Raw genomic sequence first — 21,018 nt, 5'->3', positions numbered from 1 at the left:
AGAAGATGTGCAGGAGGCAGCTGATCAATCCTTCTCATCGATGTTTCTCCCTTCCTCTCTGTAAAAAACAAAACAAACAAAACAAAACAAACAAAAAAAAAACCCCAAAACATTCTGGGTCATCTGTTCGCCGCTCACCTTGCAGTTGCACCCACCTTTCACTGAGGAGCACGCTGGGGCTCAGAGAGGCCGGCCGACTCGCCCAGGTTCCCTCAGCCATGAGGGGGCCACGCAGCATCGAACCCTGGGCCAGAGAGCCCCGGCCCGCGTCCATGACTCCAGAGGCCACGGCCGGAACCACTGCTCCCCGGGAGCGCCCTCGGCCGCCTCGCACGCTGAGCCTCTTGGCGTGGCTCCGGGAGCCGTGGGGCTGTGATTCTGAGCGTCCCATCACCTTGGAGGCACGCCCGCGTCCAAAGGCGTGGGAGGAGGAGGTAACCGCAGACGGGGAGGACGGCTTCGTCAACCGCACATCCGAGAAGGACCCGTATCTAGAACACAGAGCGAACTGCTCCAGCTCGACACTGGGATTTCAAAATGGTCCCAGTCTCTGCTGGCGGCGTCTCCAAAGGAGATGCACAGATGGCCAGGACGCACGAGAGAGATGCTCAGCATCCCCGGTTGCCAGGGAGACGGACCTCACACGAGGAGCCTGCCGCGGACACCTTCATACCGGGAGCAGCTCGCCTCCGGGGAAGTGATCAATGTACCAATTTGCACAACCCTCGTGCCCTGCGCCCAGAGAAAGAGAGAGTGGTGTCTGCCTCCCCTCACACTCCTCTCCGCAGCACTCCCTTCCCGTCCCACTTTGGGTAAACGTGATGCTGCCCTGTAACCATAGAGACTCCCTATTTCCGTACAGGATGGAGGAGAATCAAAGGTGAATTATTTCCAGTCTGGCTCTGGGGCCCGACACGGTGTGTGATGCTCGTCCACGTGGCTGTGGGTGGGGGTGCGTGTGCATCCTCGTTACCGTGGACACGCTGGGAGGAAGGACCCGTTTGCTCAGCCAGCCCGCTGTCTGGGCACTCGGGCTGTGGTCCTACTGTGACCTGGACACGCCAGCACGTTCCTTGGACGCGGCTCCCAGCCTCTGCCTCTCTCCCTGCCCTCAGCTTCCTTCCTCCTTCCTTGCCAGCCGGTCACCAGCCTGGCACCTCCCACCTTGGCATGACCCCCATGGTGGGCACGTGGACCCAGGCCGCCGGCACGCGTGTAGAGGGCACACGGGCAGGGCGGCCTGGGTGTGCTTGCTGCCCCGTGGGCTCCGGAGCTGCCTCCGGCGGTGGGGACGAGAGGATCCCGGGCAGGGGCGGTGTGGGCTGGCACCGGAGCCGGCCCGGCCGGAGCCCCGGGCTCTGAGTTTGCCAAGTGGCTCCAGCTGAGCAGGAACTGAGGCTGCCCGCCGGACAAGGCGTGCTTGTGGGCCCGGGCTCGCCGCCCGTGACAGAGGCCCATTGTGCGGGGGCTGCTCTGCGCGGGAGTCAGGACTGTCCCTCCGAATGGACAGAGCGCTGGGCACCGCGCTCCGGCTCCGAACCTCGGCCGGGGGGTGTCCTAGGCCTTTGAAAGCGCAATGCTCGCCGGGTGGGCGTGGCTCAGTGGTTATGCTTCGACCTATGGACCAGGCGCTCATGGTTCGATTCCCGGTCAGAGCCCATGCCCGGGTTGTGGGCTCCATCCACAGGGTGGGGCGAGCAGGAGGCAGCCTACCATTCCTGTTTCTATTTCTTTCTCTCTCCATCTCCCTTCCTCTCTGAAATCAACAAAAATATATTAAAACCGAAACCGGTTTGGCTCAGTGGCAGAGCGTGGGCCTGCGGACTGAAAGGTCCCAAGTTCGATTCCCATCAAAGGCAAGTACCTTGGTTGCAGGCACATCCCCAGTAGGAGGTGTGCAAGAGGCAGCTGATCAATGATTCTCTCTCATCGATGTTTCTAACTCTATTCCTCTCCCTTCCTCTCTGTAAAAAAATCAATAAAAAATATTTAAAAAAATATATTAAAAAGAAAGAAAAGAAAGGGAGGGAGGGAGAGAGGGCTGCTCCCCATGCCATCACCTGCTGGCGGACCTGCCCCTGGGAGGGTGACGGGCTTGGACCCCGCTTCTCCTCAGCAAGGGCAGCCCAGGGTCACCACCGGGAGCCGGGAGGGCCCTGACCTCAGACAGAGTTCAAGTCCAGCCTCTGAGCTTCGCGAGCAACTTGACTTTTGGCGAGTCACACCTTCGTCTTTGCTTCCCTGAGCTTCAACCTTCCAAACTGTAAAATGGGGAGGGGGGAAGGAGGGAGATGAGAGTCCTTCTGCGGAGTGTTGTCTAGGAACGCGCTCCTGCTGATGGAGCCCTGGGCTCGGCGCCACCCGCTGCCCCTCCCAGCTCCTTGCCTTCACCTGCTCCCCTGCAGGCCCAGGAGGAGTGCACCCCGTTTCCTCCAGGAAGCTGCCCCCAGGAATGTTACTGAGTCATCGCCTTGCCCCACCCTCCCCTTCTCAGGAAGCCAGTGTGGGGCACGGCTTTGCACCCAGTCTTGGCAGCTTTGCACCCAGTCTTGGCAGCGTCTCAGCGGAAGGAATGCTCGGGGGCGGGCGGTGTGCCCTGTGGCTGGGCTGCCCTCACCTTCACCTGCTGTGGGCTGGGCTGTGGGTGGCCAGGCCAGGGTGGAGGAGTGGCCCCCATCCCTGTGGGGCGGGGTGCACGCCTTCAGCCAGGCCCCGGCTGGACAGCAAGCCCATCTGCAGACTCTGCAGACAAGACGGCCATTCAGGACACACGAGGGGAGGGAGGGTGTGTGAGGGGGCAAGTTCAGCAGGTGGAATTACCCTAGTAATTATCGCCTCCACCCACCAGCCACAGGGACACCCACAGCACCGGAGGGGGGACGACGCAGGGTTAGGGGAAAGAGCAGGCTGGGGGGAGGGCGGGGAGACCAGGGCTGGCACTGCCCCAGGACTTACTGTGACCTGGAGGTCACTCCAGCTCTGCGAGTGACCTCCTCATCTGAAGGAAGGTGTGTCTCAGGAGGACGTTCCCTCACAGAGGGCTGACATATGTACCTATAGCTCATGGGGAGAGGGCTGTGGCGGAGGGGCCCGGCGTACTGGTGGCTGCCTTCCAACGGTGAGTCCATCAACTTCACACAAACCCTGTCCCAGGTTTACACCATGTCAGCATGGTGCCCTCGTGTAATAATCAGATGGACACCCAGTGCCCCGCTGCCTGCAGGATCCAGGTAATCATGTCGGTCCCCGGCCCAAGCCCTCCTCCGGGCAGTCTGAGCAGGGTGGGTCCTGCCCGCTCGGGTGGAAGGAAACAAGGCGACAGACACTCCAGTCTGCAATGCCCTGGTCCCATCAGCTCTCACTGGCTGGAGCGTTGTGGCGGGGACGGTCTCCAGGTGGCAGGATCCCTGTGGGGGCCTTGGAGCCAGAGCCACGTGTCTGGGCTCCTCACTCAGGCATTTATTAACCACTAGAGGCCCGGTGCACAGAATTCCTGCACAAAATGCGTAGGGTCCTTAGGCCTGGCGGGTGACCAGGGCTGATCTGTGGGGCAACTGGCAGGATAAGGTGGGGGGTGGGGTGCGCGCGGGGAGGGCGTTGGCATCTGTCTTGGCTGGTCTGGGGCCTGCAGGCAGCTCCTGCGTTGAGCGACTGTCTCCTGGTGGTCAGTGTGCATCATAGCAACTAGTCTTTCCGCTGTTTGATCAATTTGCATATTACGCTTTTATAATATAGGATGACGTCTCCTGCCGGAAGTGAACTGGAGCCACATTTACCAGCTCCAGGAAGCGGACGGCTCCTGCCTCTTAGGGCTGTGAGGAGTTGCAGGCCAGTGACCGGCCCTGGGTCTGCTCCCCACAGGTAGCCCCAGGTTAACAGAAACTTATTCACAGGTGATCTGAGCAGGAACCCCCCCTTTCTTTTGAAAAATGGGTCATACGCGGCTGCTGTGGAGGTGGGAGTGGGAAAGGGGGGCAAAACATAGAGGGCCATGTTGTGTAAGACCAGGAAACATGTATGTATATATATATATATATACACACACACACACACACACACACACACACACATGCACGGGTGTGTGTGTGTGTCCCTCAGCCCAGCCTGTATCCTCTCTAATCTGGGATATCCCTCTTCCAGGACTGCTGGCTCCCAACTGCTCACCTGCCTGCCTTCCTGATTGCCCCTAACTGCTTCTGCCTGCCAGCCTGATCACCCCCTAACCACTCCCCTGCCAGCCTGATTGCCCCTAACTGTCCTCCTATGCAAGCCTGGTCAACCCTAACCAACCTCTCCTGCAGGCCTAGTCCCCCTACTGCTCTCCCCTGCAGGTCCAGCCGATATCAACTTCCCTCCTCTGCAGGCTTGGTCACCCCTAACTGCCCTCCCCTTCAGGCTTGATTGCTCCCAACTTCCCTCCCTGGCAGGCCTGGCCCCTCCCAACTGTTCTCCCCTGCTAGCCATCTTGTGTGTTGGAATGATTGTCAATTTGCATACTATTCTTTTATTAGATAGGGTATTTAATTCTCACTGAGGACATTTTTTTCCATTGTTTTTTGTTTTTTTGTTTTTTTTTTAAGAGCGCGGGAGAGGGAGAAACTGAGAGAAATACCGAGTGAGAGAGACATTGATTGGTTGCCTACCCCATGCCCCTGGCCAGAGCCTGCACCTCAGGTATGTGCTCTTGACAGGAATCGAACCTGGACTCATCTGTCCGCAGGCCGATGCTCTATCCACTGGGCCAAACCAGCCAGGGCCAGATGCACATTTTTACGCATCCGAAGTGAGCCTTCGCACCTGGGCTGCAAGGACCTGTGCTACCTCTGTCCCCACCCCCCCGCCGCCCTCGGAGTCCTGGTCTCCAACCGGAGGAGGAGAGGGCAGCTCACAGAACGGCCTGATGGCAGGTGTTTGGGATCAACTGAGAATATGTTTATTTAAAAGCAATTTTAAATATTAAAAAAGGTAGAAATGAACACATACAGTACTGAAAAAAACAGTCACATTAAATACACGTGAACGGACGTGAGTACTGGTGTCCGAGGGAGATGTCGGATGAGAGTCGGGGTTTACCGAGTGGTCCACGGAGGCTATACAACAGGCTGGAGTCCTAGGCAATAAAAAAATAAATAGCATCGCTGTTCAACAGGAAAATAAGACACGCTCTTTGCAGAACACACTGCTCCCCTCCGGGGGAGAGGGAACTCATTAGCTAATTTCCCCCCCATAAGTTCCTATACCTTCAAAATACTATCTCATGTACAAAACGGCAGATGGTGGCTCACGGAGATTCAGAACAAGGATCAAGACTTCAACTCAAACTAAGACCGGCCAAGGGGTCCCAGGGCCAGCGAGCTGGAGAGAGCTCCGATTCCTGGTGACAAGCCCGAAAAGAACAGAGACAATCCCGAAAGAAGAAAAGATGTGAAGAACGCGTTCACGTTGCTGGGAAGGGGAAGAGCAGACATGGATTCCGCGTCGCCTCAGACATCTAGTGTGTGTGTGTGTGTGTGTCTTAAGAAACCAGTTATTTTGAGATCAGTTAAACACTGTAGGCTGCAAAGATGAGTTTTTTAATGCAACTGAAAACGTGGAACCGAACCGGGACAGGGACGTGGGAGGGTGTCCTCCTGCCCTGACGCGGGCGTGGCCTGCGTCTCGAGGCTGCAGACGCTGCCGGCCACCCCCCAGGTCACTGGCTGCGCCTGCACTCTGGCTGCCGGAGTCACAGCTGAGGGGGGCGGCGGGCCTGCCACGGGGTTTCCTGAGCCCGCGGCTGCCCGATGCTCTCTAAGTGTGTGCGGAACTAAATTCACCGGCATGGGGCGTGACGGCCTGGGACGGCTTTCCTAATGGTTCGGGAGGGATTGTGCTTCTGTGAAATGAACACGCCTCACTCACTGCCGAGATTACATGTGTAAGAACGCCGTCTCCTGTGCGGTTTGCCGACAGAGCAGATGAAGCAAATGCAATGGCAGAGGGACACCGGGGCCCTGGTCAGGGCTCAGCCCTGCCAGTGGGAGCAGCGAACCCGCTGTATTCTCTTCAAATTCCCAACTCACACGGGGGAGGAGGAGACCGACAGGGGCCTCCGGGGGACAGACTCCCCACGTGGGGCCACAGCGGCGCCAGGGCCTCGGGGATGGGCTGACCTGAAGGAGACGTGTCTGCGGAACCGGGCGTGGGGCTGGGGACTTCCTATGATCGGGGTTTAACCGAGCGCCGGGAGGAAGGAGAAGGCGGTTTCAGCACCTGGTTCTAGGGCGGGAGACCGAGGGCAGGGTGGCTTCCAGCCCGTCCTCCTCCTGGCTGACCTCTGCAGGGGTTACACGTGTCAGGGACAAAGCTCCGCGAACAGAACGTGAATGGACACACTGGATGCTTGCACACACGGGGAGGATGCTCATTCATAACAACAGGACGTGGAAAGCCACACGCGTGGGAGAAAGCCACGGGGCTGGCTAGACACAAACATCGTCGCAACCTTATCATCTCTGCTTTTAATGGCAATCAGGTTAGAGCGTGCGGGCCCCCCGCTGCGCACGCCCCTTTAGGGAAGGCTCCTTAGGGAAGGCTCGCTCCTGGCAGCCCCCGGGCCTGGAAAAGGGGCTCCACTGAGGGCCTCAGCGTCTGTCCGCGTCGTCACGAAGGCTACGTCATCTTTGCATAATGAGGTAACGTCTCAGGGGCAGGCACGGCTCCCCGGACGTCTGCATCCACTGGCCGACCTGGCGAGGGGGGGGGGGTGCGTGCGTGCCCTGAGGCCGGGCTGTGCCTGTCCTGCCGCAGGGTCACTCTCCCGGTTAACCGAGCGCTTGCTGTCATGATGCCCAGCGGGCGGTGGAGCTGTAAACTGAACACGGGCTGCAGGCAGCCTGGCGGAGCTCGGTCTCCCCGGAAGACAGATCGCCTTCTGCCAGCGGCCGTGCCTGCTCAGGGACGGGCGAGGACACTGGCGCTGGGCACGGTCCGGCCGAGACCACTGCCGTTGGCAGAGCCGGTGGTCCCCAGGTTCCTGCTCGCTTGGAGGACGGCACAGAGGGAGATGGAAGTGCTAGACGCCAGGACGGCTTTGGCAAACCGGGAAGACGCCGGTCCCCGGCTCCCATTAATACTGGCGAAGGCGGGAGATAACAGGGCGTTTATTTACAAGACACACGGCGCCGTCCCCGTGCGGAGTGGCCGGCGGTCCGTTCTGTAACAGCAGCTATGTACACGTGGGCCCGGGGCTGGAGGGCGTGGACAGTCCCGGGTTCTCCTCCTCGCTAGTCCGACAGGATGTGGACGAAGGACACGGGAAAGACCCCTTTCCTTTCGGGCTCTCCCTCGATGTGGCCGATCTGTGGGGAGAAGCGAGAGGCGTCAGGTGGAGGCAGGCCGCTGGGAGCGGAGACAGCCGGCCACGTGCCAGTGACAACCACAGAACAGGAGCTCCGTGCACCTCTGCCCGCTGGCAGCCCACGGGAGTCCTCCCTGTCGACAGGAAGGAACCTGGAGAGCACTACGCTCAGAGCAAGACGCCGGCCAGAGAGACAAGCGCCACACGGCCTCGCGCACTGGGGGAAGCGAGTGAACAAAACTAACGAAACAGACACAGACTCGGAGAGGAGAGCAGGCTGGCAGCTGTCCTAGAAAGGTGAAGGGACAGAGCAAATACACCAATGAAACATTCACAGGCACAGACCACAGTGTGGTGACGTCAGAGGGAGGGAGGGAGGCGGAGGAGGGAAAGGGGGTGAAGGGGGTAGAAGGTGATGGAGGGAGATTTGGCTTGGGGTGGTGGGCACACAGGTGGGGAGAAACCAAGAGGTGTGTTGGAAACAGAATAAAATGTGCGTTTCTCAGGGGGCTCGGCTGCTTTCCCTCTGGGCAAGCGGGACAGAGCTTGCTGAGCCTCCTGTCTGTAACCCGGGCTAAAACACCCTTCCCTCGGCTTGTGAGACAGAGAACGCCCCGCATCTGGGGGCTGCTATGGCCCTCGCTCGTTTCCCGGCCACCGTGGGGGAGGGTGCTGGGAGGCTCCAGAGCAGCGTGGCCGGCAGGCTCCCTGGCTGCTGCCTGTGCTTGGCCCGTCACCTGCAGAAGGTTCTACCTGTTACATCTGTGGGACCTGATTACGGGGGACCCATCGTGGGAAACGTAACAAGACCTGCACGCCGGCTCCCATGACAGACAGAGGGGAGGACCCCTGTCGGTCCCTCCGTGACGGCCTGCAGCTCAGAGGGCCTGGAACACGGCTGTGTCCAGCCCACGGCAGCCGAGAACGCAGGCTCGGGACCGACCCTGCCCGCTGGCCCGCCCCGGAGTTCCGGGTTCCCATCGGGAGAACGGGAAGAACCCCCTGGTGTGACCACGGCTGAAGCGCTTCCGTCCCACGTGAACTCCCTGGCCCACTGCTGCTCTGGCAGGGGACACAGGGGCCGACGGTCCCCGCCAGGAGGGCAGGGTCCGGGGCGCAGCCCACGCCCGAGGGAAGGAACCGGAGGGACTGCCGGGGCGGGGGGCGGGCACGTACCCACCACTCCTGGTCCTCCTCCCCCGTGACGACGATCACCTCGCCCTCGAGGAAGGTCAGCTCGTCGTCGTTGTCGGCCTGGCAGTCGTAGATGGTCTTGACGCGCCGCACCTTGTTCTTCCCCTGCGAAACGGAGGCGGCGGTTAGCGGCCCGGGGCCTCCCTGAGCCTCAGTGTCTCCGCTGGGAACGGCGGGGCAGGTCTGCCATGGGCTCCGCGTGCCCAGACATCTCAAGGTGTCCGAGCCCCTGTCCCTTCCCCTGGCATCAGGGGAGAGCCCGGCCGGGGCGAGCGGGCATCGCCCATCATGTTCACCACGAGGACAAGGGACAGTGCGGCTCCACCAGGGACACAGCATTTCCCTCCCCACCCCCACCCCCGCAGGCCAGGATGACGCAGAGTCTAAAACTGGATTTGGGAAGCATGATGCAAAGCCGATCTGCAGCTTCCGCCCGTCAACGTGCAGCGCGCACACCCTTCCCGGCGGCATGCGAAGCAGAGTCAGCAGCCGGCACTTCCCCAAAGCTCTCAGGCCTGACCAACTGTACGTGGGCTCTGATCTGTGGGACGTCCAGTTCTTGGCAAACAGGAAGGTGGAAATAGGGAAATGACCTCCAGGGGACGCGTTGGGCACCCAGCGCTGGGCACCTTAGCGCAGTCAACAGTTAGTAATGAAAAGGGCACCTTTTGCTGAAACCGGTTTGGCTCAGTGGGTAGAGCGTCGGCCTGCGGACTGAAAGGTCCCAGGTTCGATTCCGGTCAAGGGCATGTACCTTGGTTGCGGGCACATCCCCAGTGGGGGGGTGTGCAGGAGGCAGCTGATTGATGATTCTCTCTCATCGATGTTTCTAACTCTCTATCCCTCTCCCTTCCTCTGTAAAAAATCAATAAAACATATTAAAAAAGAAAAAGAAAAAAAGGGCACCTTTTCCTGCCAGTGCTCCGGTGTCTCCCTCAGAGGCCCTGCAGACCCCGCTCCTTCTGCATCAGCCACCACCCCGCCCACACACACCTCCCCCATCCCCCGGCCTCGGACCCACCGTGTTGATCTTCCTGGGCAGCGGAACGGGCATCTCGGGCAGGGTGGGCGTCAGGTCGTTGGTGTCCTCGGAGGCCTGCTTCTGGAGGGCGTCCCGGGCCGGCACGTTCGGGGAGAGGTCCAGCGAGTGCGACTTGAGGGCGCCGTCGGCGGGCGGGGCCTTGGGCGGGGCCTCGCCCGGCGGGGCCTTGGCCAGCAGGTCCGCCAGCTGCGGCTTGGGGGGCAGGTCCTTCATATGTGGCTTGGGGGGCAGGTCTGAGAGGTGGGGCTTGGGGGGCAGGTCGCCCAGCTGAGGCTTGGGCGGCAGTTCTCCCGGCTTCGGCGGCAGGTCTCCCATCTGGGGCCTGGGCGCCAGGTCGGTGGGCTTCGGGGGCAGGTCTGCCGGCGGCGCCGGTTTCAGGGCGCCTTCGGGCGGGATGCTGGCCTTGTCCAGGGAGAGATGGTGGCTGGTCTCGGTCTTCCGGAGGGCCACTGCAGGGACAAGCCAAAGAGGGGGTCACGGGCGGACAGGGAGGAGGGGGGGGTGGCATCTGCTGAGCACGACCCAGCGTGAGCACCTGGAGGCCCTTGTTAAACAGACAAGAGCGGGCCGGGACCGGTTGGCTCAATGGATAGAGCGTCGGCTTGGGGACTGAAGGGTCCCGGGTTCGATTCTGGTCAAGGGCATGTACCTTGGTTGCGGGCATATCCCCAGTGGGGGGTGTGCAAGAGGCAGCTGATCGATGACTCTCTCTCATTGATGTTTCTAACTCTCTATCTCTCTCCCTTCCTCTCTGTATAAAATCAATAAAATATATTTTAAAAAAAACTCAAAACAAACAAACAAACAAACAAGAGCGGAAGCCGGAAGCCTCCCACGTCACAACTCAGGTGTCACGCTCAGTGACGTCAGAAAAGGATGTTCGAATGAGGCCAAAATTAAAACCCCAAACCATGAATAACACAGATAAGAGAGAGAGAGAGTCGGAAAGTACAGAGTTAAGTTTCCAGAAGTCCGTCACCTAACTGTAGCCACTGCAGATGTTTTCTTGTATTTCCTTCTTGACTTTTTAGTGTATTTTCCAAACATAAAACTTCTATCTGCTTTCATCTATATACTGTTTTAGCAAGAGTATTTGCCAGTTGCCGAAACTGGTTTGGCTCAGTGGATAGAGCATCAGTCTGAGGACTGAAGGGTCCCAGGTTCGATTCCGGTCAAGGGCATGTACCTTGGTTGTGGGCACATCTCCAGTGGGGGGTGTGCAAGAGGCAGCTGATGAATGTTTCTAACTCTCTCTCTCTCTCCAACATCCGTTTACATGGGAACTTATGAAAAGCACAGAAAAATAAGTAAAAGGATGGACCCTCCAGTTTATCTTGGTTGTTTGCATTCTTGGTGGTTTTTATTTTCTCCCTTTTGCTTACCCGTATTTTTCAAGTGTCCTAGAATGAACACACATCACTTTCGCAGTAAGAACCATGCAGGACTATTTCTCGCAGAGCTACACATGAGCGCAGGGAGAAAGGAGACCTTACCTTTCTGAGGTAGTTTAGGCAGAACTCGTGGGCCAAGGGCAGACTTCGCGGAACCGGTGCTAATTAATAATAATAATAAAAAATCATTTAGGACCTAAAGTGTTATAATGTCAGCCTTGAATCGTGATTTCCGATTCAAGGAAACCGGAGGCTGAGCTATCTAAAAACCTCGCCAGATCTCTTTGGCAAAAGGACAGTCTAGTTCCCACCAGTCCAAGTTGGCCCGGCTGGGAGGGTGTTCTGGATGGTTCCGACGGACTCCTCCTCCTCCCAAGTCTCTCCCCAGGGCACCGTGGTGAAAGCAGCTGGGCCCCATCCCGGCATGGCACACTGAGGTCACCCCGCCCGCCCCACTGTCAGAGGCGGCGGCCGCGGTGACCGGCCGAGGCCCCGAGCGAGGCTGGTGGTGATGGACACGGAAATCCAGACCCAGCTCTGCTGGACTCAGAGCCCTCGTCCTCCTAAGTGACCTCCCGCCCCTGAGCCCAGAGGGAAAGTACCAGGACCAAAGGACTTCACGTGGAAACTGAAAATAAGCGCTCGTTCCGGCAGCCTGACTCAGGGGCGTGAGGGCCGTCCGCCTGGAGCCCCGATGGAGGACGGCTGTCCACGCCCAGGCGGGCCAGCAGCGCCAGGCCCACAGTGCGGGCCACGTGGGGTAGACCATCACCAATGCCCGTCTCTGTGGTGCCGCCCGCCGCCGCAGCCACACGCCCAGCGGGACATGCGGGCTTACCTCGCCTGCTGAGACAGCCCCTCGAACTTGTTTGTGGTCTTACTGGACGAGGATGGACCCATGTCGTTACCTGCAGGGAAAAGGAAACGTCGAACGTGGCAGCCTCCGCCAGAGACACAGAACGTGTGGGGACGTGGGTGTGGCAGGCAGGCACCCTGAGGTTCCAGAAGGGACTGGAAAGACTGACCACAGCCACCTGCTTACCGTGACCACACGGCGCCCCAATGGTAACGCAGCAATGGCTGCTACCGGTCACTGAGCGGCCACTGTGCGCGGGCTCTGTGCTCAGTGCTCACAGTAATCCTTCCTGGGACACAACACAGCCCTCCACCGTCCCCCCTCCACAGGAGACACAGTCAAGCCCCAGGCCGAGTAGCTGGGGAGGGTCAGAGCTAGGACCCACATGCAGGTCTGCGCTAACCACCCATCACCTCCTCCCCTGAACCAGAGGCAGGTTGGGGCTGGCCGGGGGCGGCGCTGGGCCTCCCGGACAGAATGTTCTCTGGCCACTGAGGTGACCTCCATTATCCAAAGACATTGTGTGTTCATGTCTCTGTCCCTCAGCCCCCCCTCCCCTCTTCCTGCGGCAAATGCCCCCTCCCCAGCAGAACCTGCCCTCCTCTGCAATAACTGTTCCCCCCTGCAGCACCTGTCCCCCCCGCGGCACCTGTCACCCCCCGCGGCACCTGTCCCCCCCCGCGGCACCTGTCCCCCGCGGCACCTGTCCCCCCCCGCGGCACCTGTCCCCCCCGTGGCACCTGTCCCCTCTCTGCGGCACCTGTCCCCCCCCGCGGCACCTGTCCCCCCCCGCGGCACCTGTCCCCCCCCCCTGTGGCACCTGTCCCCCCCTGCGGCACCTGTCCCCCCCGCAGCACCTGTTCCCTCCCTGCGGCACCTGTCCCCCCCTGCGGCACCTGTCCCCTCCCTGCGGCACCTGTCCCCCCCGCAGCACCTGTCCCCCCCTGGCACCTGTCCCCCCGCAGCACCTGTCCCCCCCTGCGGCACCTGTCCCCCCGCAGCACCTGTCCCCTCCCTGCGGCACCTGCTCACAGGAGGGGTGCAGGTGCGCAGCCGCAGCCAGACAGGCCAGTCTGGAATTCCAGCCGCACCGCTGACCGGCGGGTCCGAGTGGGCTCCACGTGGCCTCTGCCCCCAACCTCCCTCCCTGACTCCCGGGCGACCTACCCCAGGTAACCGCGCCTTTGCTGGAGGGCCCGTGAGGTAGTGGGCTGGGAGGGTCCGACAGGGTTCTCTTGTGCCCGGGGGGCGGCGGTGGGGGCCGCTTCTTGGACAGGGTGGAGGTGCCGCTGCCGGAGGACTGCATGCCGAGCGGGAGCGTGGAAGGCGGGCCGGGGGGACCTGGAAAGGCACCGAACGGCGGGAAGGTGAGCGCCGGGCTCATCCGACAGCCCGTGTGCAGTCATTCACATGTCAAACAGCCCGTGTGCAGTCATTCACATGTCAAACAGCCCGTGTGCAGTCATTCACATGTCAAACAGCCCGTGTGCAGCCATTCACATGTCAAACAGCCCGTGTGCAGCCATTCACATGTCAAACAGCCCGTGTGCAGTCATTCACATGTCAAACAGCCCGTGTGCAGTCATTCACATGTCAAACAGCCCGTGTGCAGTCATTCACATGTCAAACAGCCCGTGTGCAGCCATTCACTTGTCAAACAGCCCGTGTGCAGTCATTCACATGTCAAACAGCCCGTGTGCAGTCATTCACATGTCAAACAGCCCGTGTGCAGCCATTCACATGTCAAACAGCCCGTGTGCAGTCATTCACATGTCAAACAGCCCGTGTGCAGTCATTCATTTGTCAAACAGCCCGTGTGCAGTCATTCACATGTCAAACAGCCCGTGTGCAGCCATTCACTTGTCAAACAGCCCGTGTGCAGTCATTCACATGTCAAACAGCCCGTGTGCAGTCATTCACATGTCAAACAGCCCGTGTGCAGTCATTCACATGTCAAACAGCCCGTGTGCAGTCATTCTCACGTCGATGGTGGTCCGACATGGGGAGGGACGGAAGCGCAGGCCCAAGGTGGCCACGCTCGCCAACCCAGCGACGCACAGACAGGACTTCTAAAAACGGCTGGTGAGAAGCAGCCACAACAAGGAAAGGTGAGTGTGTGTCTTTAAGAAACTGGATGCCCGCCAGCATGACATGCCGATGCCCTGAGATCACTTAGGTACAACGGGAAACAGAAGGCACGTGCTTTACATGGTTAAGTCGCTGGAATCATGGCAGAACCCGGGGAGGAGGCGCCGACAGGGAAATCACTGAGCCACAGCAGCACCAGACTCTTCTTTCCGCCATGACCTTTCCTTTAAGTCCAAGTTTTTTAAAAATATATTTTTACTGATTTTAGAGAAAGGGGAGAAGGAGAGAGAGAGAGAAACATCCACCTGCTGCCTCCTGCCTGCCCCCTACAGGGATCGAGCCGGTAATCCAGGCATGGGCTCCCCTAGGCCCAGGGGAGGGTGCTCAATCCAGCTGAACCACACTGTCAGGGCCCGCGTTTTTTGACGGCTCGTGTAAATAATGGAGGATGCTAAGGTAAAAAGAATCATTCAGAAGAAAAGAGAAATCCCAAAACTCTTTTTCCCCTCCAATTCTGATTGTTGTTCTGGACCTCATAAACCACCTGTTATATGAGAAACCTCAACAGGTTACGTACATTAGACATTGATTTCTACAGATCTAAGAAAAGACTCAAGTTCCTTCAGAGATAAAGACAGGATAGCAGTCATCTTATGAATATCACACACACACACACACACACACACACACCCATTACTGCAAAAAGGTTGACGTTTTTGAACTCACGTTTTAAGAAAAAAACATGGTTGTGGTTAGTTTTGTTTCTGGAAAGTGACACTGAAGTGCTGGTGGGTGCCAGGCAGTACTCACAGGCACTGGACACACGTCTCTCTGAGACTGTCCCCATGTAGACATTTAACTGTGCTCATGAATAACTGCTCCCGCAAACATTAACAGTAAATAAAAAAGGAGAGAAACAGAGAAAAGCTGAGAACGCGGCCACGCCACATGTGGACACAGGACGGTAGGCACCTGGCGATCCAGAAAGGCTGCCGAGCTTTGTACATTCTGCGCGTCAAAGAAAAGCTTAGTAACTGCTGGCCTCGGCCTCAGCCCTGGTGATGTCAGCGTGATGTTCCCCATGATCAATGACTGATCAGTATCGACATGCACTTTACGTGCTGGTGGCCTGTCTCGCTGGCAGTTTGTTTCTCAGAGTCAGTAAAAGTGGTTAACCTCTTGGCCTCTGATTCTCTCAATCCTGTGGTGTCCTGCATCTCGAAGCCGACCGTAACCCCACATCAACACCCGATTATGGCCCCATCAGGGCACTCTCAGGACCACTTTCTCTCTGAAACAACAGTCATTGTTACCGCACCCTTCCACTTGTCTGAAGCTGTTACTTTTCCAAAGTGTCCTTGATTTTCATAAAGACCCTGCAGAGTATGTGGGTGGGGAATTACGGCCCCCAGCTGTGCAGCCAGGAAAGTGGGGATCTGGGGACGTCAGGGTGACAGGCACTCGGGGCGAGCTGGGACCGCACCCCAGGTCTCTGGGACAGGGAGGTGCTCACCCGCTCCCACGAAGCTGCAGGTCCCCAGAGCCAGGGCAGCAGTGAGTGCTGGGTGAGGAAGTGTAACTTCCTCCTGGAAATAAATGGGGACTGGATGGACAGCAACTTCATCTCTATCGCCACCTAGGGATGCGCTGGGGCACTGCACACAAAAGGTCATTCAATGGGTTCCAGATCCTGCCTGGAACCAAATGTCCCTGCTAAGGGAGCGATGTCTGAACAGCGCTGTGTGCAGGCGAGTTCACGGGCCGTTAGGCCAGGGTCGTGTAACCACGAACCGAGCCACACTGAGCCTCTGGGATCATGTCAACAGGAAGAGACTGTTCCTCACACCACGTCAGCCCATCAATAGAGCTTCTGTGAGGACAGCTTTGTTTACATGCTGATGGCCTGTCTCACCACCAGGTTCCGGTGGCCAGTAGGCTGGATCCAGTAACTTAACACTGAGCTAGTGGGTGAATAGTTTGAATTCAACCTCCCCCGATAAGGCTCCATCTTTAAAAGCCAGGAAATCTATCCACTCAAATCCAGAAAAACTGCCCAACCACACCCACATATAGGAAAAAAAAAAAAAAAAAAAAAAAAAAAAAAAATCATTCCTAGAATTGCAACCAGCATGCCTGTCAAACCTCCCCCTCCACTCCTGAGTCCCCTGGAGCTCCGCGTCCCGAGCGCTGGGTGCTGGCCCGCAGACAGAGTCTCACCCTGCCCCCTGGAACCCACCTTCGTCCCGCAATGCCGTCAGAGACCGCGGCTCGGAGCGGGGGACACTGCCAGTCCCTGCAGGGAATCGGCGGAGGGACTCTGGCCCGCTCTCGGCGCCACCGCAGCCTCTGGCCTCTCTGCCTGGGATGCCGGCTGAAAGGTCACCTCAGCACGCCTCCTGGGACCCAGCCCTCCGCCCGGAGCCATCGCTGTTATCTCTGAACTCCCATGAGGACCCACGTCACTGGCTTCTCTGCCTGCCGCTCCTCCTGCCGTCAGCCTCTTCAGGGCCAGATCCACGGACCTTCCCCCCACTGCCCGCACGTTCCGGGCTAAGGCAGGGCTGTGGCTAAGTCAGGCAGATTCCTTTCCAGTGTCCTCATGCCTCTGGTTGTTGGCAAAACAGAAACCCAGGTCTCCCATGCGGGGAGACCAACTAAGATGTAACTTACTCAAAGGAAAACAAGGCCCAGAAGAGGACTGAACACTTCCTGACAATCTCGGTGTCGCGTCAGTATTCTAACACGCCGCCCAATGTCAGCGACACAGGCTGCACCTGTACAGCTGTGGGCAGTGCGAATGGCCATTTTCCCAGGGTTTCCCCAGGATAGCGCTTAAAAGAGTAAAAATTTTGTTACTCTAACGCAGTGCTCGGCAAACTGCGGCTCGCGAGCCACATGCGGCTCTTTGGCCCCTTGAGTGTGGCTCTTCCATAAAATACCACGGCCTGGTTGAGTCTATTTTGAAGAAGTGGTGTTAGAAGTTTAAAAAATGTGGCTCGCAAAAAAATTTCAATCGTTGTCCTGTCGATATCTGGCTCTGTTGACTAACAAGTTTGCCGACCACTGCTATAAAGGATAAAGACAATGGGCCACTCAGAGGTACTGCGTGGGAAGGACAGTGTTGAGATGGGGAAACAGGCCCCTCGGGGTGGAGTGTGCAGACACACGGAAGCCGGCGCAGACCGGCCAGGACTCCCGCGCGGCAGGGGGACCCCAGTGGCACAGCATTAGCTGCAGAGGCCCAGGCCAGCAGCACGGCGCCCGCCGGGCCCTGCCCTGCCCACGCCAGGCTGAGCTGAATGCCCCTTCCTCCTCATGAGTGTCCGCCCCTCCCAGCTCCGCGGCAGCTTGGCCGCCGCCTATGGCGGGGAATCGCAAGCTGGGAGAAAGAGGCAGGTCCGTAGCTTATAGTTACTTAAAAACAGTGTTAAGTTGTAAGCACTGGTGTCTGTTTTCTTTTTCCTTTTTTAAAGAAAAGGTACTTTTTAAAAAAAAATTGATTTTTTACAGAGAGGAAGAGAGAGGATAGAGTTAGAAACATCGATGAGAGAGAAACATCCATCAACTGCCTCCTGCACACCGCCCCCCTGGGGATGTGCCTGCAACCAAGGTACATGCCCTTGACTGGAACTGAACTTGGGACCCTTCCACTGAGCCAAACAGGTTAGGGTCTAGTGTCTGTTTTCAAGGGCCTGCTCTGAGGACAGTCTCACGGTGCTCGCCCCTCTCTCCAGATTCTAGCGGCACCAGACCCGCAGCCCAGTCCCGGCAGGAGCCTCCCAGCAGCCCAGGGTTCTGCTTCCCGACAGCCTTTCTCCTGGACGGTCTCCCTGGCTTCCGAGGGCAATTCCACCAGCAGGGCCGGAGGAGACGGACCATCTTTCCTGACACGCGGAGGGAGAAACGAGGTCTGGCCGGACACGTCCTAAGGCCCATGCTCATTTTCTGTCCCACTGCAGCCACCCAGTGACCCCAAGCCCCCCCACCCCTCCCCAGGGCTCTCCTGGCTGCGCAATGGCTGCGGACTGGCCTGACCTCCCAGCTTCCTCTTGCTCTCAGATGTCCTGGTCCCATGGCCTGATGTCAGTGAGAGAGGAGGCAGTGATCCCGGCAGGCCTGGAAATGCCTATCTAGTCCTAAGGAGCGCGTGGGGGGGGGGGGGGGAGCGGCACAGCGAGAGACGGCTGCTCACTTAGCTCGCGGCTCTGACCGCATCCCGCGGGGCCTCCCACCGCACAGGGGAGCAGCCAGCGCGCCTGCTGAGGCTCCAGGATGGCCACAGGGGCCCTGGGTCTCCCGCTGCTGACAGCTCTGCCCTCTGCCCGAGCACAAGGAGGCTTTGCTGGGAGGCAATGAAGTCAAACGTCCTTGCATTCTGACGAGGCAGCTGGAGCTTACGGAAAGTATTCCTGAGCGGGATTCAGCATGATTCCACGGTCCCCCTCAATCCTGGGATTGGCGGGGATTTGAACTTCAGTGTCTGTCTCCACCCTCCCTCTTCAGAGCCGGCCTTGTCTCCCTCTGCCCGCACTCCGTGCTGGGCCCCCAGGGGCAGGGAGAAATGGGTGCAGACGATGCTGACTGGGTGGGTGGCTGAGCTCTGACTGTTCAGGGAGCACCAGGCTCCCCACAGCCTGGATGGCACTGAAAATGTCCCACCGAAACCGGTTTGGCTCAGTGGATAGAGCGTCCGTCTGTGGACTGAAGGGTCCCAGGTTCGATTCCAGTCAAGGGCATGTACATTGGTTGCGGGCACATGCCGGGTGTGGAGTGTGCAGGAGGCAGCTGGTCGATGTCTCTCTTTCATTGATGTTTCTAACTCTCTATCTCTCTCCTCTCCCTTCCTCTCTGTTAAAAAATCAATAATAATAATAAAAAAAGTGTTTATGGTTATAGAAATGATCAAATATTAAAAAAAGAAAAGAAGAAAAAACAAAAAGAACTTGCTCGAAGCATCACCGCTTCCCAAGTGCATGGTACATGACCCAGTGAGCTTTCCGAGAAGGCGTCTCACCAGGCCGCACCCCTGCTGGGGCGTTTCCTCCCAGGTGAGCAGCAGCAGCCCAGAGCGAAGGCCCAACCCACCATCAGTGATTGACAGGGGACTTGGGTGCCTTGCGTAGGTACGTGCCAGCAAACATGGGGAGCAGCTAAAAAAACACTGCCGGCTAACCTTCTGGCTCACACGTGCTGTCACCGTGGTCGCGGTCACTGGCCATCTTCGTTGAGAACTGTCCACACCAGAGCCTCCGCTTCACTCTCCCCGCTAGTTTGTGATCTACGAGGCCATCCGGGGTCTCTGAGAACACAGCTCCCATTTATAACGCTATCTCAATGGAGAATGAGCTCCGAACAAACACCGTCCTGAATAAAGCTCACATTTCCCAGAAAATGGCCCCAGTGTGGCTGCCATAGGCCCGCATTGTGCGCGGAGCGGCCGCGAAGCCGCGTGAGCCGCTGCGCTGGGCTGTGCAGGGGGAGTCCTGGCTGAGAGCACATCCCAGCTCCGCCCGGGGCCCCTGGACTTCCACAGCTGCCTGGCCCTGGGATGTGGGCATTTCTGGCTCTCCTCTGTCCCCATTCCTGTTGGTTAAGGTGACCAGACGTCCCGCTTTTGGCGGGACAGTCCCAATTTTCAACAACTTGTCCCGCAGCGTTTTTAAAAAGTCCCGATTTTTCAAAAATTGTGACTGTCCCGCCAAAAGCGGGACGTCTGGTCACCTTACCATTGGGGGAACACCTGACTTCCTGCGCAGGATGATCTCTGTGGACCCAGGGGCACAGGACAAGCACTGGTTTCTAGAGAACAAGGCGATGGTTCCGGCATTAGCCTGCCCCATCCCCTCCTCCGGGGAGGATTCTGCCATGGGGCCTGCCTCATCGCAGAGAGACAGAAGGGTTAGATCACACAGGGGTTCAGGTCACACAGGGCCTGGGGAGCATCCTCACAGCCGAGAGCCGTAGGCCACTCACTCAGCATTTCTGAGCCACTGTCCTCCAGTCCCCACGACCAGCACTGTCGCCCCCACCTCATTGTGAACAGGAAATGGAAAGACTGGGTCTGGGGCATCCAGGGCTCCATCTGTAAGCAATGCTGCTGACACACCATCTTAAGAAGAGAGGCATGCTGGTCTAGGGGAAAGCCATTTTTACATAACAAAAATCCTCTTACGAAAAAGCCCAGGTCTCGGATCCTCTGTGGACCTTGGATTGAATCTGAACTTTACCACTTACCAGCTTCATGACCTTGACAAGCCACTCTACCTCCCTAAGCCTCAGTTCCCATATCTGCAAAATGGGTGCAAAGAGCACACCCCAGTCAGGACTGCCGTGAGGTTCACATGGAATGCGTGTGGCGTGCCCACAACATTGTCTGCTGGTGCTGGCATCCCATTCCAGAGGCTGCCACCCACACACACCTGGGACTTCCACCCACAGGCTGGGTGACTCCTCGCTCCGAGGATGGAGCCCCGAGGCCCTTCTCAAAGCCCGTACCTTTGCCGGCGTTTCGAGGAGGCAGCGGAGGTGCCTCCGAGGTGGGCGATGTGGGCGAGTCCGTGCTGGTGGAGGTGAAGATCTGGTTGGGGAAGGCGCTGTAGGAGAGCCGCTGCTTGTCCCGCGGGGTGCCGAAGCCCGGCTGCGCCAGCTTGTCCTGGGGGGAGATGCTGGAGGAGTGGCAGAAGCTCTGGGGGCGCGGAGAGCGCTCCTTCTTGATGGGGCTCGGCTGGAGGGGAGAGAACAGGGCAGAGGGTGAGACAGCCCTCCAGACGCACGGCGGGCGGGCTCCTGGGTACCCACAACGCCGGCCCGAGAAGACCCCACGGGACCGGGAAGGACGCAGACCTTCCTCACGTCACCATCACCAGGGTCACGTTAGGGGGACACTGGTTAGGGATCAGCAGCAGCAGAAGCTGAAGATCTGTTAGGTTTAGGCTTGGATCCACAAGTCCCTCTGGTGCAGGCCATGGTCGCCAGCATTTGAACAACGGGCCATTACACGCTCCTTCGTGGTCAGCCATTTAAAGCTGGGATTCTCAATCCTCACCTCTCTTCCCCCGTGCACCCTCTGAGAAGCAACCTCACCCACACCCCTGGCTTTGACTGACAC

General features: G+C 58.6%; 1 protein-coding gene across 5 annotated transcripts in view; it reads right to left on the bottom strand.

Moving 5' to 3' along the window:
- Positions 1 to 5,222: 5,222 nt before the first annotated feature.
- ASAP1 (ArfGAP with SH3 domain, ankyrin repeat and PH domain 1) overlaps positions 5,223 to 21,018 on the bottom strand; it is a 189,732-nt gene continuing 173,936 nt past the window's right edge. For all 5 annotated transcript variants that reach the window (XM_036437548.2, XM_036437550.2, XM_036437549.2 and 2 more), the window contains 7 exons: positions 20,406 to 20,634; positions 12,990 to 13,163; positions 11,805 to 11,874; positions 11,069 to 11,127; positions 9,555 to 10,024; positions 8,516 to 8,638; positions 5,223 to 7,340 (listed from right to left, as the gene is read on the bottom strand). In XM_036437548.2, coding sequence (XP_036293441.1) covers positions 7,266 to 7,340; positions 8,516 to 8,638; positions 9,555 to 10,024; positions 11,069 to 11,127; positions 11,805 to 11,874; positions 12,990 to 13,163; positions 20,406 to 20,634 — 1,200 coding nt within the window. In that variant the 3' untranslated portion in view covers positions 5,223 to 7,265. The remainder of the gene's footprint in view (positions 7,341 to 8,515; positions 8,639 to 9,554; positions 10,025 to 11,068; positions 11,128 to 11,804; positions 11,875 to 12,989; positions 13,164 to 20,405; positions 20,635 to 21,018) is intronic.

Source organism: Pipistrellus kuhlii, unplaced genomic scaffold (genome assembly GCF_014108245.1).
Source record: "Pipistrellus kuhlii isolate mPipKuh1 unplaced genomic scaffold, mPipKuh1.p scaffold_m20_p_14, whole genome shotgun sequence".
Taxonomy (NCBI): domain Eukaryota; kingdom Metazoa; phylum Chordata; class Mammalia; order Chiroptera; family Vespertilionidae; genus Pipistrellus; species Pipistrellus kuhlii.
Note: the sequence above shows the minus strand (reverse complement) of the source record. Positions and strands in the feature narration are given on the sequence as shown.